The 23234-nt window shown below is 54.6% G+C and overlaps 1 protein-coding gene across 2 annotated transcripts in view; it reads left to right on the plus strand.

Moving 5' to 3' along the window:
- Positions 1–23234, plus strand: part of Plxna1 (plexin A1) — a 41295-nt gene that overhangs the window by 12787 nt on the left and 5274 nt on the right. Inside the window, exons 3-28 of one of the 2 annotated variants that reach the window (XM_038319944.1) lie at positions 420–560; positions 1537–1637; positions 1888–2011; positions 2105–2258; positions 2645–2744; positions 3968–4082; positions 7356–7556; positions 9207–9303; positions 9377–9570; positions 9693–9844; positions 9927–10047; positions 10295–10431; positions 11534–11701; positions 11989–12082; positions 12415–12654; positions 12764–12907; positions 13270–13504; positions 13803–13945; positions 14368–14648; positions 14762–14828; positions 19944–20090; positions 20203–20362; positions 20792–20895; positions 21198–21294; positions 21614–21804; positions 21911–22080. In XM_038319944.1, the coding sequence (XP_038175872.1) occupies positions 420–560; positions 1537–1637; positions 1888–2011; positions 2105–2258; positions 2645–2744; positions 3968–4082; positions 7356–7556; positions 9207–9303; positions 9377–9570; positions 9693–9844; positions 9927–10047; positions 10295–10431; positions 11534–11701; positions 11989–12082; positions 12415–12654; positions 12764–12907; positions 13270–13504; positions 13803–13945; positions 14368–14648; positions 14762–14828; positions 19944–20090; positions 20203–20362; positions 20792–20895; positions 21198–21294; positions 21614–21804; positions 21911–22080 (3878 nt within the window). The remainder of the gene's footprint in view (positions 1–419; positions 561–1536; positions 1638–1887; positions 2012–2104; positions 2259–2644; positions 2745–3967; positions 4083–7355; positions 7557–9206; positions 9304–9376; positions 9571–9692; positions 9845–9926; positions 10048–10294; positions 10432–11533; positions 11702–11988; positions 12083–12414; positions 12655–12763; positions 12908–13269; positions 13505–13802; positions 13946–14367; positions 14649–14761; positions 14829–19943; positions 20091–20202; positions 20363–20791; positions 20896–21197; positions 21295–21613; positions 21805–21910; positions 22081–23234) is intronic. The other variant, XM_038319945.1, reaches the window with a different exon arrangement.

The following is a 23234-nucleotide window of genomic DNA, read 5'->3' on the forward strand; positions in this document are numbered from 1 at the left end:
TCTTGCTGGAGTGTCCCTCACCCCAAGACACCAGGAATAGCCTTGGCCTCCCTGTGTGTGAGCCCCTGGTCTTGTTCCTCAGGTCTCTGTGTGCCCCCTCACCTCACCTTCACAAACCTCAGGTGATCCATGAAAGAGTCCCAAAGTCCTGCAGCTTGGTGGTGGGCACTGTAGCCCACATGTACCCTACCACTGAGTTCTGGTGTCTGGACTAATAGAGGAACCAAGACACCCACCTGCCCAGGTTGTCTTGTCCTTTTTGGGCTGAGCTGGGTCAGGAACAGTGATGGATCAGCCTTGGCTCAGTCTGAACCAACGCTGGTCTTGCAGGGCTCTGTGGGGAGGCGCTTATTAGAGGGTGAGGTGGGTCTAAGATGAGTATTGTTGGCCTGCTTCACTGACCACCCTTGCTACCACAGATACTGGTGGACCTCGCAAACCCCAGTGGCAGGCCAGCCCTGGCTTATGAGAGCGTGGTGGCTCAGGAGGGCAGCCCTATCCTGCGTGACCTCGTCCTCAGCCCCAACCGCCAGTACCTCTATGCTATGACGGAAAAGCAGGTGGGTGCCACTCACTGCTCAGCCATAGGCTGTCAGGGTGGCTGGGTTGGGATCCCCGACCAAGAACCCCATCATAAGAAAACTGAGGAATAGCTTGCCTGGTGTCATGAGGCTGCTTCTTCCCCGGAGGTGCCCTATTGGCTATAAAACCTGACATGTCACTCAGCAGACAGATGAGCAGTGGCCTGTTCTAGGAAGTGTGTATATAAGGGCTTCATGCCATCCATTTAGCCTCGGACTCCCTAGGACCTGCTCAGGAAGGCCCTCTTCCTCTCCCTGTGACCTCTAACCGTGGAAGTTGGTGCCTGAATGGCAGCACTGTCCAAACACAGTTGCCATTGGAGGGTTGATCTGGGATGCTGGGCTGAGCCTGCCTGACTCGGACTCTAGCTGTCTATAATGAGTTATGGCTGTGTTCTTTGTGGGGCTGTGGCCAACCTGGCCTGCCTAGTTTTTCAAGGCTGTGTTCTTATGTGCCCAGCCTGACCAGTGTGGTGCCTATTCCATGCACACTGGTGTCCCCATAACAGGCACTAGTTGGAAGGAGCAGGCAGGATGCTTCCTGACTAGCTCTTGCTTCTCAGCAATCCTTCTGAGCATACTTGGTTCTGCCTCTGGAGTCTTGAGAGCTGGGGAGACCCAGACTCTGTCTGCTCCTCTAAGCCCCGCTGGGACTGGCCCCACCCCTCTGAGCATTGCTGGGGCTGGCCCCAGTCTTCTTCCACTGACATGTCTCTCTCCCTCAGAAGCACAGACCAGAAAGGAGTCCAGACAGGTGGGAGACAGAGTGGTCACAGCTGTAGGCCTCATCTGGCTACTTATCCTGAATCTGTTGTCCCTTAGATCCACTTAGCTGAGGCAGGGTGTCGCAGCCTGACTTTTGAGTACACTGTGCTCCTACAGGATGGGGACTGCAGGGATCTGCTGGGAGCCTGGGATGGGCCTAGCCAGGCCTCACACTATGATTCCTCTCCAGGTGACGCGGGTACCTGTGGAAAGCTGCGTGCAGTATACTTCCTGTGAGCTGTGCCTGGGGTCTCGGGACCCCCACTGTGGCTGGTGTGTCCTGCACAGTGTGTGAGTCTGGGAGGTCTGGGTTGAAGGGGTGGGTGATGTTTGGCCTGGTGGCCCTGGAAACCTTCTGTGTCTCTCAATAGTCATAGCTGCCCTGGAGCCACCTGAGGTCTCATTTGATCCTATGACAAGTAATGGGAATGTCATAAGGTGGGGGCAGAGGAAACCATGTCTTCAGCCGAGGGACCCCTCTCTGGTGGCCCTGGGGACTCTGAACTTCTATGGGCCCAACCTGAGCACATTCTGCCTACAGCTGCTCTAGGCAGGATGCCTGTGAGCGGGCAGATGAGCCCCAGCGGTTCGCCTCTGACCTGCTGCAGTGTGTACAGTTGACTGTCCAGCCACGCAATGTGTCAGTCACCATGTCCCAGGTGCCGGTGAGTGTGGCTGCTGGAGGTGACTGGGAGGGAGCAGTGGGTGGAGCAAGTGGGGCAGTCAGCCACTCACCCAGGCCTCCTGCCACTCCCCAGCTTGTGCTGCAGGCCTGGAATGTGCCTGACCTCTCAGCTGGTGTCAACTGCTCCTTTGAGGACTTCACAGAAACTGAGAGCATCCTGGAAGATGGCCGCATCCACTGCCGCTCCCCCTCTGCCCGGGAAGTAGCACCTATCACACAGGGCCAAGGTGAGTGGATTCACTTCCTGCTCAGCAGTACAGACACAGGAGGAGAGTCAAAAGCTGGACTCTTTAGGACAGGTCAGAGTGGAGGTGGGGACATTTGCTCTGTGTGTGATGAAGCCCTAGTGGGAGTTCAAACACAGCACCTTTCTGCCAGCTGTGGTCCAGTTAGTCACTCAATATCTGGCAAGTAAGTAGCCCAGTGAATCCACTTAGCCCAGCCTTCATGAGGAAGTTGTATTCTGACTCCTTGCTGGCCACCTGAGGAAGGGATATCAGCTACCTGGGGCCTAGGCTAGAGGTGTAATGGGCTGGCTTCCATCTGGGCGTTCTTCGTGGGTGTCCAGCTCTGTGGTCTATGGCCCTGGTCCCTTAGCCTTTGTATTCTGCAGGAGACCAGCGGGTGGTGAAGCTCTACCTCAAGTCCAAGGAGACGGGGAAGAAGTTTGCATCTGTGGACTTTGTCTTCTATAACTGCAGTGTTCACCAGTCGTGAGTGTCCCCAGACCGTGCCCTTGCTACAGTTCTATCCCTGTGGTCTTAACGGCAGATACTTTGCAGGCCTGCCCTCCTGCGGCTAACATCCAGTCAGGCAGGCAGGATAAGTGGTCCCCACAAAAGCAGCCTGCCAGTAAAAGAGCTGGCTGGGCAGGGCCTTGAGGGCAGCATGGAGGAAGGCTGTGGCTGTGGAGAGCTGTTTTAGGAACTTGGTCAAAGAGTGAGATGTGACCTATGAAGAGCCCCGCTGGTCACCAGAGTGGGGCCAGGACCTCTGAAGGAGACTATGATCTGGGCCGTTGTGGAGCTCAGACATGGCACCTCAGTGCCAACTTGGCCTGGCTATAGCTGCTGCACAGTAGGACAGCCAGGCATTGGCTTCTGCCTAGTCCTGGGACTTCTGGCTATTAGATGGAGTCAGCTCTGTTTGCTGCTTCCCACCTTGGCTGTGAGCACCTCGCTTCTGGTACAAGGGAGCTGGGGGCAAACTATAGTCCATTCACTAGCCAGAGCACTGGTCAAGACAGGGGCCTTAGAAGGCCAGGGCAAGGGTGGGGATTTTAGAGAGAACTTGAACAGGTTTGACCTGGGAGGTGGGATTGGCTGGTTTTTCGGTCATGCTTTTAATTATGGCTTCTCTTGTCCAGGAAGGGTAGGTTGTCTTCAGAGCAGAAGAATGTTGTAGCCAGGCACCCTTGGAGTTGTTTGTCTTCAGGAGCAAGGGTGACCAGAACTGGTAGGGTGATCCTGGAGGGCAGGTAAAAGATGTTTTCCAGAGGCCAGAAGGCCGTCTTTACAAACTCCCAGGATTATGAGATGCAGATTGAGCAGCACCTGTCCCGGTGGAGCTGATTTGGATAGGACAGGTGGAGGTAGACTGAGGCTCTGAGTAGCTGGGGGAACCACTTGCTACCCGAGCCCATTGGAGTGGGCTTGCAGCATGTGCTCCTGTTGTCTTAGAAGCACGTTCTGGTTCTCAGTCATAAGGGCCAGTGGTCACTGCAGTGACCAGTGTTTAATGAAGAGGAAGAGAGCCAGAGGAGGCAAGACCATTTTCAGTAAGACCTGTGCAGCAGGCAGAGGATCTGGTTATCTTCTCTGCCAGGAACAGCCTTTGCAAAGGCGCTGGCACTCCAAAGAGTAACAACACACCAGGACCCATGATGGAAATAAAAGCTACTATGCCCCTAACCTAACTGTCCATTTTCCCCCTGCAGCTGCCTGGCATGTGTCAACGGCTCCTTCCCCTGCCACTGGTGCAAATATCGTCATGTGTGCACCAACAATGCGGCCGACTGTGCCTTTCTGGAAGGCCGTGTCAATGTGTCTGAGGTAAGGCTGGATAAGACTTGAGAAGTACCAGTGACCTTCAGGGTGTTACCCAACAATTCCCATATGTGGCTAGGATACCTGTTGTACACTATGAGGTGTGACCAGGGTTGGGACAACTTCCTAAATGTCGTAGCCTGAGGGCAAACTGGGAACATTTACTGGTGTCCTTGGGTGTCTTTTGTAATCCTTGGGAGACAGACTGGAGATTAAGACCCCTGTAGAAGCCTGGGCTGGAGTAGCCTGACCAGCGGGTCTCATGATAGTCCTCTTCCAGACAGCAAGGGAAGCTAACAGCAGAGCTGTGCGGGTTTCTTAAGCTCCACATGGTAATTGCTGCTGAATCTGTATTCATTCATATATTCATATATTCATTCATATATTGACTGTATGCGTGGCAGGCCACTCCTCCTGGAACCTGTGACACCTTGGGCATGCAGGCCTGGGTGGATGGGAAACTGGGAAGGGGTTAGGGTCCATGTTGGTGTGGGGACAGGACTTGAAGAAGGACCCATTTAATCACTATCATGGGGTTGGGAAGGAAGAGGCCATGAATTCTCCCACTTGGGTCTGTGGGGGCTGCAGTCCAGCTGGACTGGTCTAGAAACCTTGGCTGAAGGTCATTATGTATGAGTGGGGCTCCATGAGCCTTCCCTCCTCTGGACTGCCACTCCCCCACCCCCGCAGTCTGCACCCCCTCCCCCAGTTTCTGGCCTAACTCTGCTAGGACAAGGTAGTAGTAGACGGCAGGATTCCGAACCTAATGGGGATAGGGGCTGTGACAGTGAATGAGAGCCAGGGACACAGTGGTGGGGTGGGGTAGGTTTTCTGGGAAGGTAGCATCCGGGGAACTGGATCACAGTATCCAGGGTAGGCAGCAGGAGCCAAACCAGGGGCTTTGGGAGCTGGCCAGGGTTGGCCTGAGGCTGCTTCCAGAGAGGCCTGTGCAGTGCCCTGGAGAAAGCAAAGTACTCGTAGAATGCGGGGGACCCTGTTGGTCCTGAGGTCAAGGTGGCCCAGGTTTTTTTTCTGATGTCCCTCTGGTTCTGCCCTACTAGCCCATCACCTCCAGGAAGTTTTATTAAACAGAGGAAACATCGTCCTGGAGTGGTAGTAGCCTGCTCAGGTCCTCAGCAAAACCATGTGTGCTGAGTGGGATGGGAAGTATAGATACCTGGTTTGTCTGCACAGGGCTGGGGTCAGGCAGGGCTCTTTTGGGGAATGGGTTGATCCCATGGGTGCTCACTCTTCTTTGCAACTTTGTATGGATTATCAGGAGTGTTGTTTAACCACAGACTTAGCAAATGAAAGTCTTTGGAAACCCTGGAATAGACAGTGGTAGCAGCAGACCCCATCTCCGGGCCTCTGGCTCTGGGGGACCTCATGCAGGCTCACATAATCCTGTGACTTTCTAGCCCCAGGTGCTTTTCTGTATACCCAGCTACTGGCTTGGAGATGGAGAAAGACGTGTAGGCACTCACCTGGCCGCCCTCGCTTCACTCAGGGCTTACTTAGCAGCTAGTGAGACGGGCAGCCAGGATGGAGTGGTCGGCCCTAGAAGGAACCTCAGGGAGGCTTGGTCAGCAGAGCTCATGCTGTCAGTCCCGGAGACCTGGGATGTCCTCTTAGTACCACATTCTGACCTTACTGTAGGAGTGGAGAGGTGCAACTGGCCTTCCACAAGAAACCCATCATGTGACCTCCCCAGTGGCCTGGTGGGCCTCACTCTTGGCTTCTCTCCCTTGCCAGACCCTGGGATGACCTGAGTTCCCAATAGGGAAGCAGACTTGTTTGCATGAGGAAAACAGCTGTGGATCCGATGTCTAGGAACCTGATCTGAGTCCTAAAACATCCCCTTCTCTGGCTACTTCTGGGTTGATCCTCTAGTGAAGGTGGAATCAGGAGCCCGTAGGCAGGGACCCTGCCTGGCTCTACTACCCAAGTGTCTGCCAGTCTCTCCTTGAACTGCTGAGAAACAAGGAATTGGTGTAGACTTTTCAGGGCTGCTGGTCCCTGGCCCTGAACCAATAGATCCAAAGGGATCTATGACCTATCATCAGGGTCTGAGGTGCAAGTGGCTGGTAGTATTAATTCAGCTAGACTCTGTGTGCCCCCAGAGAGCCCCACTTAGCCTGGCCTGTGAGTTCTGGAATTCATAATTAGAAGATATGCTGCTGGGCTTGGAAAGAATACTGGAGTCTAGGTGAGGAGAAGTTACACCAGGGAGGCCTTCCGTCCTCGGTGTGGCCAGCAGATTGATAGCTGGAAGGGAATTGTTGGGGTAATGGGCAGGCAGGAGCATCTGGCCAGGGTCCATGTCTGCTCTCTGCCTGCTATACTCACACAGGGTATTTCAGGGGATAGTGAGCAATGCTAGACTCAACCTGGTATGTTTTAGTAGGTGGGTGGTAAGCCCAGTTCAGTAGGGATGTTAGGGGCTCTAGGACAGGCTGAGCCTAAGTTGGTGCTGTTCTCTCTGCTGGGTCCCATCACAGACTGAGTCTTGGGCTACAGTTACCAGATGCGCCTCTGATGGTAACAGCAGTGTTTATGTGGCCCTGCATACCAGTGTCTCCACCAGTACTGCCACCTAAATTGGGGCTAGTGCCCAATGGATGGATACAGGGACATGCCACAGACTTGCTCATTGAGCCTTTTTAGATCTTCTGGGGTCAAACTGTGAGAAGCTGGGTCAGAGCTCAGGCCCTTCTGGGCCCTGTAGAGCAGATCCTGGGCCTATATCCACCTTGGGAGCCAAGGCAGCCCCCAGGGATCAGGCCTGTTTTCAGCATCCCTATTTAAAGCTGCTCTACAGGCTCCCACGGGGCACCTCCTCCTGAGGCTGCTGCCAGCCATGCTGCAAGCAAACCAGGCGTTGCATCAGTTATTGTTGCTGAAACCCGGGCCCTGGGGGTGCCTGTTTTTCTACAGGGCCCAGGCTATTTTTATATGCTCCCAGACCCCCAGCTGAGAGCCTGCTACCCCAGTACTCTGTTCTTGCCTCCTGCTTTGGGTCTGTGCAGCTGTGGACCAGATGGGGTACCTGTGGCCCCAGAGTAGCGGTGTTTTAGGTTATGACCAGGGTGAATAGGCTGACCTCTGTAAAGCTACAGCCTGGTGGGAGCAGGACCTAAAGACCACTGTCCCTGTGGTGCTTGGTTACAAAAAGACACAAGGAGCCTACGCATTGTGAGCCACCACAGCCTGGGACACAGTGGAACTTTCACTTCTTGCTGGCCACCAGACCCAGCTCAGCCAGAGCTTTCCTATCCCCAGGACTGCCCACAGATCCTGCCTTCTACCCACATCTACGTGCCAGTGGGCGTGGTGAAGCCCATCACCCTGGCTGCACGGAACCTGCCACAGCCACAGTCAGGCCAGCGAGGGTACGAGTGCCTTTTCCACATCCCAGGCAGCCCGGCCCGCGTCACTGCACTGCGCTTCAACAGCTCCAGCCTACAATGCCAGAACTCCTCGGTGAGGGAACAGCAGGCTGGTAGGCAAGGTGGGGGTGTGCCATGCTCTGGAGTGGGCCTGGTTTGTTAGAGAAAATAGGCCAAAATGACGTAGAGGCCAGGTGTGGCTCGGGAAGGTCAGGGGACTCTGCTGGCTCCCTGGCCCACCACCGAGCCCTTGGTGAGTATGAGTGGTGTAGGGAAGTGGGCTCATGGTGGCTCTGAGTTCCTTAGTGAAATAGCCAGATACAATGACCACTAAGGAACGTGTCCACACCACAGCCATCTGAACATCAGCAGGTGGCCTTGCTGAGTGGGTCAGGGAAAACTCTTGGTGGAAGACTCATCCCTCACAGTGACATTCCCAAAGTTGTCACTGAACTCAGCAAATCTGGTTTGACTTACCTAGAGCAGGTTCTCCATGGAACAACCCTTCTGGTGCACAAGGGCCCAAGCTCAGGTTCAAACTTTCCTCACTGATTACCGAGGCCTCATTTCCCCTCTGCCCAGGAAACATACAGTCAGGAGGGCAATGAATTTTTTGGAACAAGTTTATGATCAGGTTGGCAGGGCATGTGTACACAGGACGATTGACAAGGCTTTAGTTGTCCCATCCCCTGGTTCCAGCAGCCCTTAGCTGATAGAGGTCAAACAGGGCAGTGGTTGGGGTTAAATCTGCTGCCAGGGTAGCATGGGCCGCAGGTTAGTGGAAGCTCAGCTCTCCGCCCATCAGGGAAGGCTGCACTCCCCCATTTCCCATGCTATTGATCACCTCCCTTCCTTCTCCTACTGGCTTCTCACATAGCCTGTACCCCCCACACACCCTCTGACTCTTATCACCCCTTTTCTCTTGCTTCTGCTTCCTGTGTCTCTCCACCCCTCATCTCTGCTGTCCCCTTCCCTGTAACCCCCATTTATCTTCCCTTCAGCAGTGTTTAAAGGGAAGAGAGAGTATCAGGGAATTTGATAGGATCCAATTAAATTCCTTCAGATAAAATAGTGATGAATTGCTGAGCCACCCCTCAGAGACGTCAAGCTGCCTGCCTCAGCCCAAACACAAGACAGAGCTGAGGTCATCAGCTGCAGAAAGTGGGAGGCAGCTAAGCTTAGGCCCAGCCCTTGAGGCTGTTAACCTAAGTGTAGGCCAACCTAAGAAGAGGTGGATGCAGCAATCTTTCCTCAGGACAGTGGTCTTTTGCTCTATGCTCAGGCTGTGGGGTCCCAAATACCTCACACCTCAGAAGTCCTGACCTGCTTAGCAGACAAAGGCTGATGTTCACAGAGCTTTCCTGATGCTCTTGGGCCCAGCTAGCCCTGCTTTCCCAGACGGCTGATTGCAGCTCTCAGCCAAGACTGCCCTGGTGTTGGAAGTGGTGTCTGAGGCAGCCTTGGAGGATAGCACTGGAGGCTGGAAATGGATGTGGTTTCTTCATGGCTGCTGGAGATAGAGTTTGGCAGGACGGAGCAGGGCCATGGAGCCGGAAGAGAAGCCCTGTGTGAAGAGATGGACAGAAGAGCTGTGTGTGTTCTAGTTCATCTTGCATGTAGGCAGCCCATTCAGTAACCAATTTCAGAGATGGTGAGGGCCCCCACAGGCGCCCTTGACCCTCTATGTGGCATAGAGGTAATGACCCATTACTTCAAGCATGACCACTATGCCTGCTTCCAACAGTACTCCTATGAGGGGAATGATATCAGTGACCTGCCTGTGAACCTGTCAGTTGTGTGGAATGGCAACTTTGTCATTGACAACCCCCAGAACATACAGGGTGAGTAGCAGGGCTGGTGGTCTGGGTAAATGGATGGCATATGGGTCCATGCTGACCAGCCTTCCTGTCACAGCCCACCTCTACAAGTGCCCAGCCTTGCGCCAGAGTTGTGGCCTCTGCCTCAAGGCAGACCCACGCTTTGAATGTGGCTGGTGTGTAGCTGAACGTCGCTGTTCCCTACGTCACCACTGCCCAGCTGACTCACCAACCTCCTGGATGCATGCCCACCATGGCAGCAGCCGCTGCACAGACCCCAAGATTATCAAGGTAGGATCTGGAAACCCGGTCCAATACCTGCCTAGCCCCACCCTTGTAAGCCCACCCACCACCTCCTCTCACCTGGCACGGTAGACCTTGCTGTGTCCGCCCCAGCCTCTACCTTCCTGCAGCTGTCCCCAGAGACAGGCCCTCGGCAGGGAGGGACAAGGCTCACCATCACTGGCGAGAATCTGGGCCTGCGGTTCGAGGATGTGCGGCTAGGAGTGCACGTGGGCAAGGTGCTATGCAGCCCTGTGGAGAGCGAGTACATCAGCGCAGAGCAGTAAGGCAGACTACAGTGGGTGGTCAGGGCCTGGGTGGCCTGGGGAGCCGTTCTGCAGTGCTGAGCCCCACCATGCCCACAGGATTGTCTGTGAGATCGGAGATGCCAGCACATTGCGGGCCCATGACGCCCTGGTGGAGGTGTGTGTGCGGGACTGCTCCCCCCACTACCGAGCCCTGTCCCCCAAGCGCTTCACCTTTGTGGTAAGCTCCACCCTACTGCCCTCTACTTCTTGTTACCCCAGAAAGTGTCTAGGGGTGCTGCAGAAGTCAGCCTGGATTTATGTCTAGCATAGCTCCTGTTGCACATACCTAGACTGAGCCCAGCCACAAGGGAGTAGTTACCCTTGCCCCCTGGGCTTCTGACTATCTAGGGACATAGAGTAAGGGATCCAGATGCTAGGGTATGCACCAAAGAGGGAATTCCCTCAAACAAATCATCTTCCTGCAGACACCAACCTTCTACCGCGTGAGCCCCTCCCGCGGGCCTCTGTCCGGAGGAACATGGATTGGCATCGAAGGAAGCCATCTGAATGCAGGCAGTGATGTGGCTGTGTCCATTGGTGGCCGGCCCTGCTCCTTCTCCTGGTACGGGGTGAGAGGAGTCAGGGGCCACAGAGCTTTCCCTCCTGGCTCTGCTGTCCCCTCCTGTTGCCTGGGTAACGGGTATGGAAAACCTGGTGGGGTGATCTCTATGGAAACCTAGAGGCAGAAAAGGTTGCCATGGAGATAGAGGGCCAGCCTCCATAGTGGGAAGGGGTGTGGCCTGGCCTCAGTGGGTACTACTTACTGCCACCACCCTAGCTCCTCCTAAGGAGAAGGGAGACATCTCTCTGGCAAGCAAAATAAAAAAGTATTTTTTAAAAGTTTAATAGAGAAAATAGGCATCTTAACAAAAGCCTTGAGGCTTGAAGTGGATAATTTTAGATTAAAGATGATAATGGAATGGTCCTTTAAATATTTTCCTGTGGTAATTACCCGTTATCAGGCTAATCATTGGTGTTTGCAGCCTGGCGGCTATGGGGCCTCCAGGCTGAGATAATACAGCCAAGGGACAGGGCCTCAGAACAGGTATTGCCTTGCTGACTGTTAATGAAGGTGACCTGTGACCCCATTCCCCAGGACAATGTACCGTTGCTAGGGGCAAGGCATTTTCCAGGTGTGTGTGCAGTGGGGAAGGAGGGGCTGTTTTGTTCAAGGCCCTTGGTGGTGAGGCTCTGCGAGCAGAGGTCTGAGGAAGGCAGTGCTGGCCAGTGGAAAGGGTCAGGTGTGTAGTTTAATGTCTGACCTTCTGAGCAACAGCCTGTCATCTGCAAGGTGTGTTTATCCCAAGCCTGGCAGGGTGGACTAAGATGGCTGACTGACGCTGATGAGCTTGGCCAGCGTCTCCTGAATAGCCAGCAGCAGGCAGGGTCCAACCCGTGTGCATTACAGGTTGTGTCGTTAGGAAAATAGGGTGGAGTTCATGCCCGAGGGAGGTTCTAGAGCCAAGTATAGGTAAGACCCAAGATAGGGAGGCCAGCCAGGGTCCAGGGTAGGACCAACACTGGTGGCCACTCAAGGGCCACAGCTGTCATCCCAGTAGCCATCTGAGTGAGGCCCATGCCTTTCCCTGGGAGCCAGTGCTCAGCCACCATGGAGAACTGCTGGTGTGTTACATGCCGCCTCACCCATCCTGACTCCATCCCAGGAGGAATTCTCGGGAGATCCGCTGCCTGACACCACCCGGGCAGACCCCTGGCAGTGCCCCTATTGTTATCAACATCAACCGTGCCCAGCTCTCCAACCCTGAAGTGAAGTACAACTACACTGAAGACCCCACTGTCCTGAGGATTGACCCCGAGTGGAGCATCAACAGGTGGGAGACCTGCTGCGGAGCCAAGAACTGGTCCCTGCTTCCCATTGCAGAGCTAGAAGCCCTTCTCCATTCCTACTGTGGAGCTCCCCATTCCCAACTGTAGGTCAGGGAGTGCCTCTCCTGGGTGTTCCATGGTGGCTTGCTCTGGCAGCTTCCTAAGTCAGTGGTTAATCCTGGCAAGAAGTGCTCTGGCTAAGCTTTGAACCACTGCTCCCACAGGGAGAGGCTGTGTCTCTCTTGTACTTTTAGGCCTAGGGCATTGTCTAATTCTTCACTCCTTCCTTTAGTGGTGGGACCCTCCTAACAGTCACAGGCACCAATCTGGCCACCGTCCGTGAACCTCGAATCCGGGCCAAGTACGGAGGTGTTGAGAGGGAGAATGTGAGTGAATGCCCATGCCTCTGCTCCCCTACCTCACCCTGTCCATGTGGGTATTGCCTAGGCCAGAACTACTGCTGCTAACACCCCTGCTTCTGCCTCCCCATGCTTATCTGTCTGTGCTGAGGCCTTGAGGACGAAGTGGTCAGCTAGGGGTGAGCCTTGGGCTCTGGCATGCTGGGCCCTCAGCCTTCAGTGAGTGGACATCTTGAACATGTGTTCCCTTGATGTCTAGAGCATCCTCACAGGGAGCCATTATTCCCAGGGTGGGCTGTCATCGGGTAGCTGGCCCACAATGGGAGGGCTGGCCTGAGGTCCTGGTGCCTATGTCCCAGAGCTGCATGGTGTACAATGACACCACCATGGTGTGCCGGGCGCCGTCTATACACAACCCAACGCGCAGCCCACCAGAACTGGGAGAGCGGCCAGATGAGCTTGGCTTCATCATGGACAATGTACGCACGCTGCTGGTACTCAACAGCTCCACATTCCTCTACTACCCGGACCCTGTACTGGAGCCGCTCAGCCCTACTGGGCTCTTGGAGCTGAAGCCCAGCTCCCCACTCATCCTCAAGGTGGGTCTCAGCCACTGTGGCCTCCTGCCGCAGAAGCTGTTCTGAGATAGGCAGCTGGGGCCAGGGGACAGGCCCCAGGACTGCCTTCACTATACCTTGTTCCCTGCAGGGACGGAATCTCCTGCCACCTGCTCCTGGCAATTCCAGGCTCAACTACACGGTGCTCATCGGCTCCACACCCTGCATCCTCACCGTGTCTGAGACCCAGCTGCTGTGTGAAGCACCCAATCTCACAGGGCAGCACAAAGTCACGGTGTGTTTCCCATCTTGCCCTATGCAAAGAGCCAGAAAATCCCTGTCACAGCCTAGCTGTGGTCTCCTTAACCAACCTCCTGACTCACTAATCCTGCCCCAACTAAAGCAATCCTACCTCTGAGCTCAAATGTAGGCCCCATTCAGCCCTCACCATCTTCACCAATGTGAGTCCTGCGCTCATGCACTAGCTACCTGGGCATGTGCCCATGTTCCAGCATCTTCACCTGTTAGCCATTCAGGTCACCTGCTAGAGAGATGTTACCCACAGGCAGGTGCTTAAAGGGCCTTAAAGGCCGCTGGACAGAGGCTTCAAGCTCTGAGGGACTGATACCCTCTGAGCACGCATATCCCATCTGGCAGGTGCGGGCCGGCGGCTTTGAGTTCTCACCTGGGATGCTGCAGGTGTACTCGGATAGCCTGCTTACACTGCCAGCCATCGTGGGTATCGGTGGGGGTGGTGGCCTCTTGCTTCTGGTCATCGTGGCCGTGCTCATTGCCTACAAACGCAAGTCCCGGGATGCTGACCGTACCCTCAAGAGACTGCAACTCCAAATGGACAACCTGGAGTCACGTGTGGCCCTTGAGTGCAAGGAAGGTCAGCAGGGGGGTGAGACCAAAACTTGGGGTAGTCACTACCACTGACCCTATCTTGTCCTACTAACTGGCTCTGGCTCAGTCCCAGGAAGGTGGCAGAGGCGAAATAGTGGTGTTGAGAGAATTTTGTCTTAAACTAGGGAAACTGAGGCACAGAAAAGTACATTGGTTGGTTTCTTTAAGGTCAGGACCAGTGATCCTAGCCAGACAGCAGGAAGGCTGGAACAGCGAAGGGTGAGGGGAGTCTCAGAAATGCTGCCCTTACCCCACATTGCCCCTGACCCCACATCTGGCCACAGCCTTTGCAGAGCTACAGACGGACATCCATGAACTGACCAGTGACCTGGATGGTGCTGGCATACCATTCCTTGACTACCGTACTTATGCCATGCGAGTGCTGTTCCCTGGCATTGAGGACCATCCTGTACTGAAGGAGATGGAGGTAGGATTGCCAGCTCAGAGGTTCTGGGGGCTGCTGGGCAGCCAAGGGCATGACCAGTGGACAGCCAAGGGAATGGGGGCTGGTATGGCCTTCTAGAGAAAGGTTAGGGAGTATGGGGTCAGACCCACATTGATGCCTGCTCAGGATTGGGACCCTGAGCTTTGAGGCAGGGGCCTGATTTCTGGACAGGTGGCTTCCTCTGGGTGACACAAGTACTTCAGGAGGCAGAAAGGAGATTCTAGGCATAGAGCAGTGCCCCAGGCCTCACCCAAGCTAACTGCCCTTTAGCCTGGGATCCTGGTTCCTCTCCATGCCTAGGCTCTGTGGCACTTTCTACAATTTACCTGCCTGGGGCTCTTGGAGGATCTAGGTGCTGAGCTCCACTGTGCAGTGTGGGCAACCTGGCCTTTTCCCTGCCTTAGCTGTCAGGACCGTGTGCCCTCCAGGTGCAGGCCAATGTGGAGAAGTCGCTGACACTGTTTGGACAGCTGCTGACCAAGAAGCACTTCCTGTTGACCTTCATCCGTACACTGGAGGCCCAGCGTAGCTTCTCCATGCGTGACCGTGGGAACGTGGCCTCCCTCATCATGACAGCCCTGCAGGGTGAGATGGAGTATGCCACGGGCGTGCTTAAGCAGTTGCTTTCTGACCTCATTGAGAAGAACCTGGAAAGCAAGAACCACCCCAAACTGCTGTTGCGGAGGTACAGTGATGGAAGCCTGGCCTGTGGGTATGGTCACTATGGGAGTTGTGGGGACCTGTGCCTGCTGGATGGTAGAAATGACTCCACTCTCCCATCTGCTGCTCTTCCCACAGGACTGAATCAGTGGCAGAGAAGATGCTAACCAACTGGTTCACCTTCCTTTTGTATAAGTTCCTCAAGGTAGGTGGCTCCATGTAGGGGCAGCTAAGCCTCGGGCCTAGTGAATGGAGAGCAGGGTGGAGTGGGGTAGAAGACAAATGTCCACATGGTACAAAGGCCAGAGCCCAGGTGTGAGTGTCCCAGCCCAGCAACCCCGATCCCTTGCTCCTGTTTCCTGTGCTGACCCTTGCCACCTCCAGAAGTAGGGTAGGCATTCACACTCTGAAGTTAGTGCTCAGGCTGGAGTTTGGATATGAGCTTGGATCTCTGTTTGATGCCTGGAGCTTGCTGCCAGGCTCAGGATGGGGACTGCACCTAAACGGGCTTCTGAGGGTCTGACACTGGCCCTCAAGAGCTCTGTGTGCAGTCTGTGGTAGAGTGTGAGTCCACACTAGGCTTCTGGCTCCCTAAAGCCCTCAAAGCCCATCAGGTGCCAGGGTGGGCTTGTGGGTTGAACTGGGTTATCATACAATCTTGAGAAGCTTTCTGGTTTCCCCTAACCTCATGGTCAATGGGATACATGCTGCAAGTGGTGGTAATCAGTCACCCAGGCAGCATAACCTGTGCGTATCAGCCCTGGCCAGTACTCTGGATATAGTAACCAGCAGCGCAGCTGGGCAGAGATGGACTGGTGCCATCCCTGGACAGTCCTCTCCCAGTAGGCTGCTGCTGATCTCTGACTGGTTGACCCAGAAGGGTCAGCACATGATCCCTCCCTGGTGGGATGTCTTTGCCTGCCTGGGTTGGGGGAGGGGGTGTGGAGAGGAAGTAGGTAAGAGATGGTAGTAAGAGACAGCAGTGGTTGTGAGGAGTGAGTCAGGAGGCCTGAAGGACCAGAGATGCAGCAAAGTGACCTGGAGGCACAGGGGTAGCTGGGGAGAAGGGAGTCTGTGTGCACAGCAGCCCCATGATAGTTAATGGGCATATCTCCTATGAAACTGCTGCCCTGTGGACAGTTATTTACATGCTCATTAAAGCAGACTCTGTGGACCAGAAGAAGCAAGGCAGAGCAAAGGCTAAGGCATTCCAGCAGCTGTGCCGTGCTGGGTCTTGACGCGTGCTGGCCCTGTTTGACCCTCATTTTCCACACCAAGAAGCGGGTGCAGTCCACCCCACTGGGTCTCAGATCCTGAGCCAGCTCTGGAGTGCCGACTGCTACAATGTGGGGAGGCCAGCTGCCTCTGGAAGCTGGTAGAGCTGGCCCTGCAGCTGTCACTGTGGGGCAAAGGGAGCTGAGCCTGTCAGATGTCTGGGACAGCCTCATGGAGGGGCATTGGCCTCTCAGGGCACTCAGGGATGTGGGAATGATGGTGGGGGTGGGGGACACGACAGCTGAGGGAGCAGCAGGAAGAGGGGTACAAAAGGGAGGAAGCAGAGCTTAAGGGAAACAGTGGGCCACCCTACTCCAAGTCCACTTTTAGGCCCTGGGCAGGGAGCTTGGGGTTTCCTCTCAGCTCTGGGTTTGCGTGGCCTTTTTGCTGGGCAGTGGGAACTGAAATTTCACATACCAAGGCCAGGCCACAGGCGGCCATTCTGGAGCCTTGCTCCTGGAGAATAACCTGCCCCAGGAGTAGGCCCAGGTTGGCCTAGGCCTGTTCCGTCTCTGTCTGTGGCCACTGAGCCACACATAGGCCTCTTAACAGGCTTTGCCGTGTGGTGCTGCGAGAGGGTGCCCTCAGTGCCTCCCTCCCTGCGCTGGCACCAGACCCTCCTGCTGCCAGTTCTGCCTTCTCTGGCCTCTAAGGCTGTGTCACATACGGCATAGCTTTCCAGAGCCATTGCTTTCATTCATGAGACAAGTCCCTCCATCTTTCCATAGCTCAACGGCTGGTCTCTCTTTAACATGCTAAGACTTAAAAACTGTTTTATTGGATTAAAATATACGTAATTCAAAAATTCACCACCATTTAAACTTTTTAAAAAGACATTTCTATTTCTTCATTCTGTGGTGTGTACCACCGTGTGTATGTGCAGTCAGGACAGCGTGCAGGATTGGTTCTTTCCTTCCACCCTGTCTCTGTTGTCAGAGTTGGCAGCAGGTTTCTTCACTTACTGAGTCATCTCACCAACCCTTGTCTTATTATTTGAGATAAGGCCTCCCTAAATAGCCCAGGCTGGCCTTAAACTCATGCCCTTCATGCCTCAGTCTCCTGAGTGTCTACAGTGTACAGGTACCTGCCATCTGCACTGTTCGTCTTGTAAACCTGAACTATGCCGTCATGAAATGTTTCCTATCCCTCTCCTTCCCTCCACTGTACCCCCTTTGTAGTTTCTGCCTCTGAATCAAGTGGAATTGTCCATTGCAGCCTTGCACGACTGGTTAAATCCACCCACGTGGCTGCAGACCTGTCTGTGGACGGGTCTATATGACCCTGCGCAGCCACCGGGCTTGCCTTTGGGTCAGTTGCTTGTGGTTAGCTACAGTCCACAGGACGCAGTAGAAAACTGTTGAAGTGCAGGTCATAAGCCACTCTGAGAAGTATGAACGGTGTCTTCGTACAGCTGGGATGTCCACCTCTGTCCTGCATAACCGCACCACACACACAGCTCAGTTTGTACTGGGGAGGAAATGCATGGGGGTTCGGTCTCAGGCTTCATGAGTTTGCACATGGGCAGGGTCTGAGCCCAATCCCTGCCCCACAGATCACTGGTGATGAGAATGCATGAGCCAGGTAGTTTGCTCTGCCTGTCACTACACTGTCAACAACATCTGTGGGTAAAGAGGCAACGCTCGGCTCTGGTGGTCACAGCCATATTCAGTGTGCGTTATCCTAGGCAGGTTTCTGAAATGAAGCAAATGTCCACAGGTAGAGGAACAGGTTTTGTTCAAATGTTGGTTTTGCGTTCTGGCTGCATTGTCACTCTGGTCTGCTTTCTGGCTTAAGTGACCCTCCTGCCTCAGCCTCCCACGCCTCACCCCGTCCTGAGTGCTTTTCACACTAACGCCTGGTGCTGGGGCCCCTTGCTCCTCAGGGCTTTCTTCTCTGTCACACCATGTGCTTTGTGTCATGCTCCACTCCCTCCAGTCCCCACCCCAGGTAGGGCTAGGCCCATGTTTTCAGGTAAGTTGGCACATGGTATTTGCCCTCTTGGCAGCTGCATAGTGTTCCACAGTGTGACCACTGTGTTGTCAGTTTCACTGTCCTCTGTCACATTGGCAGGTGATAGGAGAATCTGAATTCTTCCCCAACACAGCCAGCTTCCGGTGTAGCTGTCTGCTGTGGTGGGCTTCCAGAGTGACCATAGGTGACCAGGCATACTCATTTGCCACATCAGATGTGCTGACTCCAAGACTCTTTCCTGGCCTGGGGGCCACTGACTCCATCACCATAGATGAGCACATGTGGACGGACAGCAAGCTGCTTCGGTGGCATTTATTAGCAAGTTAAACCTCTTGCTTGATTGGCCACTTTTCATCTTCTTTGAAGCAACATTTGCATGTTTTCTAGTTATTTTCTTTAGTATATGGTAGGTTTGTTGTTGTGTTGGTCTTGTTTTAAATACCAGCATCCCATCGTTTGCAGCTCCTAGGCTAGAGATGCATGAGGCATGAGGTAGGGATCTGCCTTGCCTTCCTTGCAGATGGGCAAGCTGCTGCTCTGTTGCCTCTCTGTATGAAAGGGCCATTCTCTCCACCTCAACAGGGTTGAGAGGAAGCTGAGGCCCCATGTTCTCCTTGTCATGGGACAAGGAAATAGGGCCAGAGAGAGGAAGGCCTTGGGCTTAGGACAGCTTCTTTCTGGGCCCGCCTCCTTTCTGGGCTCTCATCTCTGATTGTTCTTTCACAGTCTTGGCAGACCTGGTGAAAGCGATGGTGTGGGCTGGCAGTGGGGAATGGCTGCCTTCAGGGTCTGGTGAACTGCCTGGCTGAGTCGGAGTTTTTGCTAAGAAGCCCTGGCTTTTCCAGGGCAGATGCATTAGGGTTGGGTGGGTCTACATTCAAGGCTTCGGGCATCTTGCCTGCCTCCTCTGCTCCTTTTACTGTGCTTAGGAACCCCAGGGCAGACATCTAATCTGGGGAATGCTATGAGGTAGTGTTTGCCGAAAGAGGCAGCTTTGATGGCTCTGAGTCCCAACCTGCTCCCCCTCCCTCCTCCTCCCTGGCTGACTTAATGAAGCCAAGTTTGCAAATGAAACATAATTTCAAAGACAGGAGTGTTGTCGGAAGGTCTCGGATGATCTGAGGTCTCGGATGATCTATGCTCCTGGCCGGTCCTTAGCAGCTGTCTCTTTAATTACCTCAGATGCTAACAAGGGTCTAGAGCATCTGGGTCCAGGAGCAGAGTCACTGTGGGCTTGCCAAGGACCCACCTGGGCCACCTCCTGCCTGGGCATTCTCAGCCAGCCAGTGGCCACTGTGACGAGTGATGCCAGCAGTCAGGGTTGGGCATTCAGGGCCATGGGACCACCCTGAGCTCCAGCCAGCTGCTCCCCTCCCCTTGCTGAGCAATGTGAGCTTTCCCTGTGATAGCTTCTCCTTCATTCAGCTCACTCAGCAGTGATTAACTCTCAGCACTGTGCTGCGGCTCTCAAAACTGCCTGCCTCAATCCAGGACTTGGGAGAACCTAAGGGGAGTATAGTGACGGGGCAAAGGCTCTGGGGTGGGGCCTAGATATGGTTCACACTTGTATTGAGGGGAGCCAGATGACAGGTAGCTGGAGGCAGGGACAGTGCCAGGTCCTTACCAAGTGCTCAGAGGCACCCTGGTAGCCCCCATTTATTCTTGGCATAAGGCTGTGGGTTCCTTTGCCCCTTGTTGGTGTGGAGCCTCAGGAGTCAGCGTGTTTCTGTAGATGATCATGTGAAGCAGGGTGTTAGTGGGGTGCTAGACTTGTGTCTAGGTGGGTCCCTAGACATCCAGCAGAAGGATCTGGTGTGCGCCGAGGGCAGGGGTCCACCTGCCTTGCTCTTCCTTCCATGAGCATGTTGTCCATGCACGCCTGTCCTTAACTGGTACCTCATCCTTATCAAAGATTTCCATATCTGTGTCACAAGGACACTGGGGTTGTTGCTCACTAGATTGCCTCACCCGGTGTTGGCTTCAGAGACAGGCTTGCCTCATAAGAGAAGAGATGGAGCTGTTGGAAGCAGCTGACTAGGTCCTGGCCCCAGCTCACACCCTACCATCTACACAGGAGTGTGCTGGGGAGCCGCTCTTCATGCTGTACTGTGCCATCAAGCAGCAGATGGAAAAGGGCCCCATTGATGCCATCACAGGGGAGGCCCGCTACTCTCTGAGTGAGGACAAGCTCATCCGGCAGCAGATTGACTACAAGACCCTGGTGAGCCCCCAGTCCTGGGTCTTCCCCTTCGAATGACACTGAATTGAGTGAGCAGGACTGGCAGAAGCAAGGGGTGGGGCTAAGACTGCCTTACCACCCTCCTCACACACAGACCCTGAACTGTGTGAACCCCGAGAATGAGAACGCGCCTGAGGTTCCTGTGAAGGGGCTGAACTGCGACACCGTGACACAGGTCAAGGAGAAGCTACTGGATGCTGTATACAAGGGTGTGCCTTACTCACAGCGGCCCAAGGCTGGGGACATGGACCTGGGTGAGTGAGAAAAGAGGCAAGCCATGAGTTTGATATTCTCTGTGAAGTCAGGGCTGTTAGGGTTGAGGGGGACAGGCCTTTGCATTGGGGGAAGTTGAGAGAGGGGATCCTATGACAGACATGACTGGAAAGGCTTGGCCTGGATCTGGGTGAAACAAGGTCTGCCTCTTAGGCTCATCCAGGTAGCAGATGAAGGGCCAGCCCATAACTGTACCAACTCTGAGCCAGGGAATGGAGCTATCAGTGAATGGAGAGGCCTCAGCTGATTACTCTATGCAGGCTCTTCCCCCAAGTGCAGAGCAAGCCCCTCCCTGCTTTCATGGCTTCCCCACTCCTTTGTTCTGTGTACCAGCAGAATGAGGAGCTTGGGTGGGAGGAAGGGAGGGAGGGAAGGAAGGAAGGCCACTTCCACTACCCTACTTCCTGTAGAGTGGCGCCAGGGCCGCATGGCACGCATCATCCTTCAGGACGAGGACGTCACCACCAAAATTGACAACGACTGGAAGAGGCTGAACACACTGGCTCACTATCAGGTGACCCTACTGTCCAGGGACCAGGCCACCCAACTCTGAACACACTGGCTCACTATCAGGTGGCCCTACCATCCAGGGCGCAGGCCACCCAACTCTGGAAGTTTTCTTAAACTGGAACATGCCCAGCCAGGTGTGGACTGTGCCATGCCTAAGGGTATATGCTCTGGAACCGTCTTGGTGGAGACTCAGAGTGGTGGCATGACTTGCCTCCAGGGGCAGAACGAAGGGTGTCTTCAGGTCCCCCATGTTAGGTAGGACATCTTGGCACCCTGGTAACTCATATCTTTGACATCTGCTCACAGGTGACAGATGGCTCATCGGTGGCACTAGTACCCAAGCAGACATCTGCCTACAACATCTCCAACTCCTCTACCTTCACTAAGTCTCTCAGCAGATACGGTGAGGGTCTAGCAGGGTTGTAGCCAGGTAGTGGGTGGGCGGCGGACCTGGATTGGATGCCTTCCGCCTAGTGTTCTGCCATAGTGTCTTGGATGTCAGGATTAAAGGAAGTGCTGTGGCCTTCCCTCAGTTCTGAAGCAGTGTCTTTCCCCATAGACTGTCACCAAGCAGCTTCATGCTGCTCATGTAGCCACAGTGGTTATTCCCAACTTACCTGGAAGGAGGCTTGGTGCCCCAGAATCTGAAGGAAAACTGTCTGGGTGGGGTCTGGCCACGGGTAAGGGAAATGGCCCTGCCAGCTGACAGGCTATTCCTGCAGAGAGCATGCTGCGTACAGCCAGTAGCCCCGACAGCCTACGCTCACGAACACCCATGATCACGCCAGACCTGGAAAGTGGCACAAAACTGTGGCACCTGGTAAAGAACCATGACCACCTGGACCAACGCGAGGGTGATCGTGGCAGCAAGATGGTCTCAGAAATCTACCTGACAAGGCTGCTGGCCACCAAGGTAGGTGTATTGAGGTAGCCAAATTCAGAGTTCCTGCAGACCTGTCAAGGTCATCTAGGAAGTTGGTGCCCTGGGCAGCTCTGAAGCACAGTACCTCACCCTGCAGGGAACGCTGCAGAAGTTCGTGGATGACCTGTTTGAGACCATCTTCAGCACAGCGCACCGTGGCTCTGCCCTGCCTCTGGCCATCAAGTACATGTTTGACTTCTTGGATGAGCAGGCCGACAAACACCAGATCCATGACTCTGATGTGCGCCATACCTGGAAGAGCAATTGGTGCGACTGGTGGTGGGCATGCACCAGGGATGGGACTGCCATGGGCAAGGCAGAGTGGGCCAGGCCTTACAGTGCCAGGATCGCCCTGGATCCTGTCACAACCCTACAACTCTAAATCTACAGGAATTGCTTGGGTGAGGGGCTGCCATGCAAGGAACAGCTTAGTGAGCTCGAGCCAATTGATAGCATAGAGGAAGTGATATTGCTAGCATAAGCCTCTACTCAATGATGTGTTATGCTGGCATCTGGGGATAGAGATGGCTCTAAAAGGCCACTCTGAGGTCATGTGGCATTAAGTGTGGAGCTCTATACGGCAGGTAAGAGTTGAGGCCCCCCCCCCCCCCCCCGGACTCCAATGGATTCACTTCTGCGCTTCCCATGGCTCCCATTGTGTCAGTCCTGACCTACCTTTTCCTAGCATAGACCACCTACACTTGTGAACCAACCTTAGCTGCCTGCAGCCTAGCTGTGGACCCCACAGCCTCTTGCTGCTCGATATTCTCTGGTTTTGGCCAACAGGCATAGTTAAGGGCTTCTATGTGCAGCCCTGACCCCGCTAGCTCCGCCCATGTGCGGTCTTCTCACCCCCATAATAACTCACAAGTTTAGAGGAAGGCCACTTAGACTGAAGACTGGTCCCTTGGTTTTCCTCCCTGGCAAGGTGGGACACTGTCTCCAGACCCTTCCTTCCCCTCTAGGACCCCACCCTACTGTAAAATTCCCACCAGAGCATACCCATACCTTGTCAACTCCTTACTCCCTGGAGCCGTGCTCTGGCCTCTAAGTGCAGTTGGTCATCAGCTTCGCTAGTCTCCTGTCCCTCAGCATGCTATGCTGGATGGCTCTGGCCTCAGCGCAGAGCCCTGTGCCCCTCCTTTTCCCTCTCACCGTTCCTTTTGGCTTTTATGTGCTGCCTCCCTCCAGGACTGTGGGAACCCAAACCCCAGCTACATCAATGCTGCCTGTCAGGGGCCAGCAAAGGAGGGACTGCTGTGTGGCAGCACTGGCCGGGATGATCGCCCTGCTGTACGGAATCCTCTAGATTTACTCTAGAGCAGCTGCCTCAGCCATGTGGAGTTACCACTTTTTGGCACATGCCTATGGTCACCAACAACTTCAGTCTTCAGTTTCATTTAGTTTCTGTTTGAACAGCA

The sequence above is a fragment of the Arvicola amphibius genome, chromosome 2 (genome assembly GCF_903992535.2).
Source record: "Arvicola amphibius chromosome 2, mArvAmp1.2, whole genome shotgun sequence".
NCBI classification, from domain to species: domain Eukaryota; kingdom Metazoa; phylum Chordata; class Mammalia; order Rodentia; family Cricetidae; genus Arvicola; species Arvicola amphibius.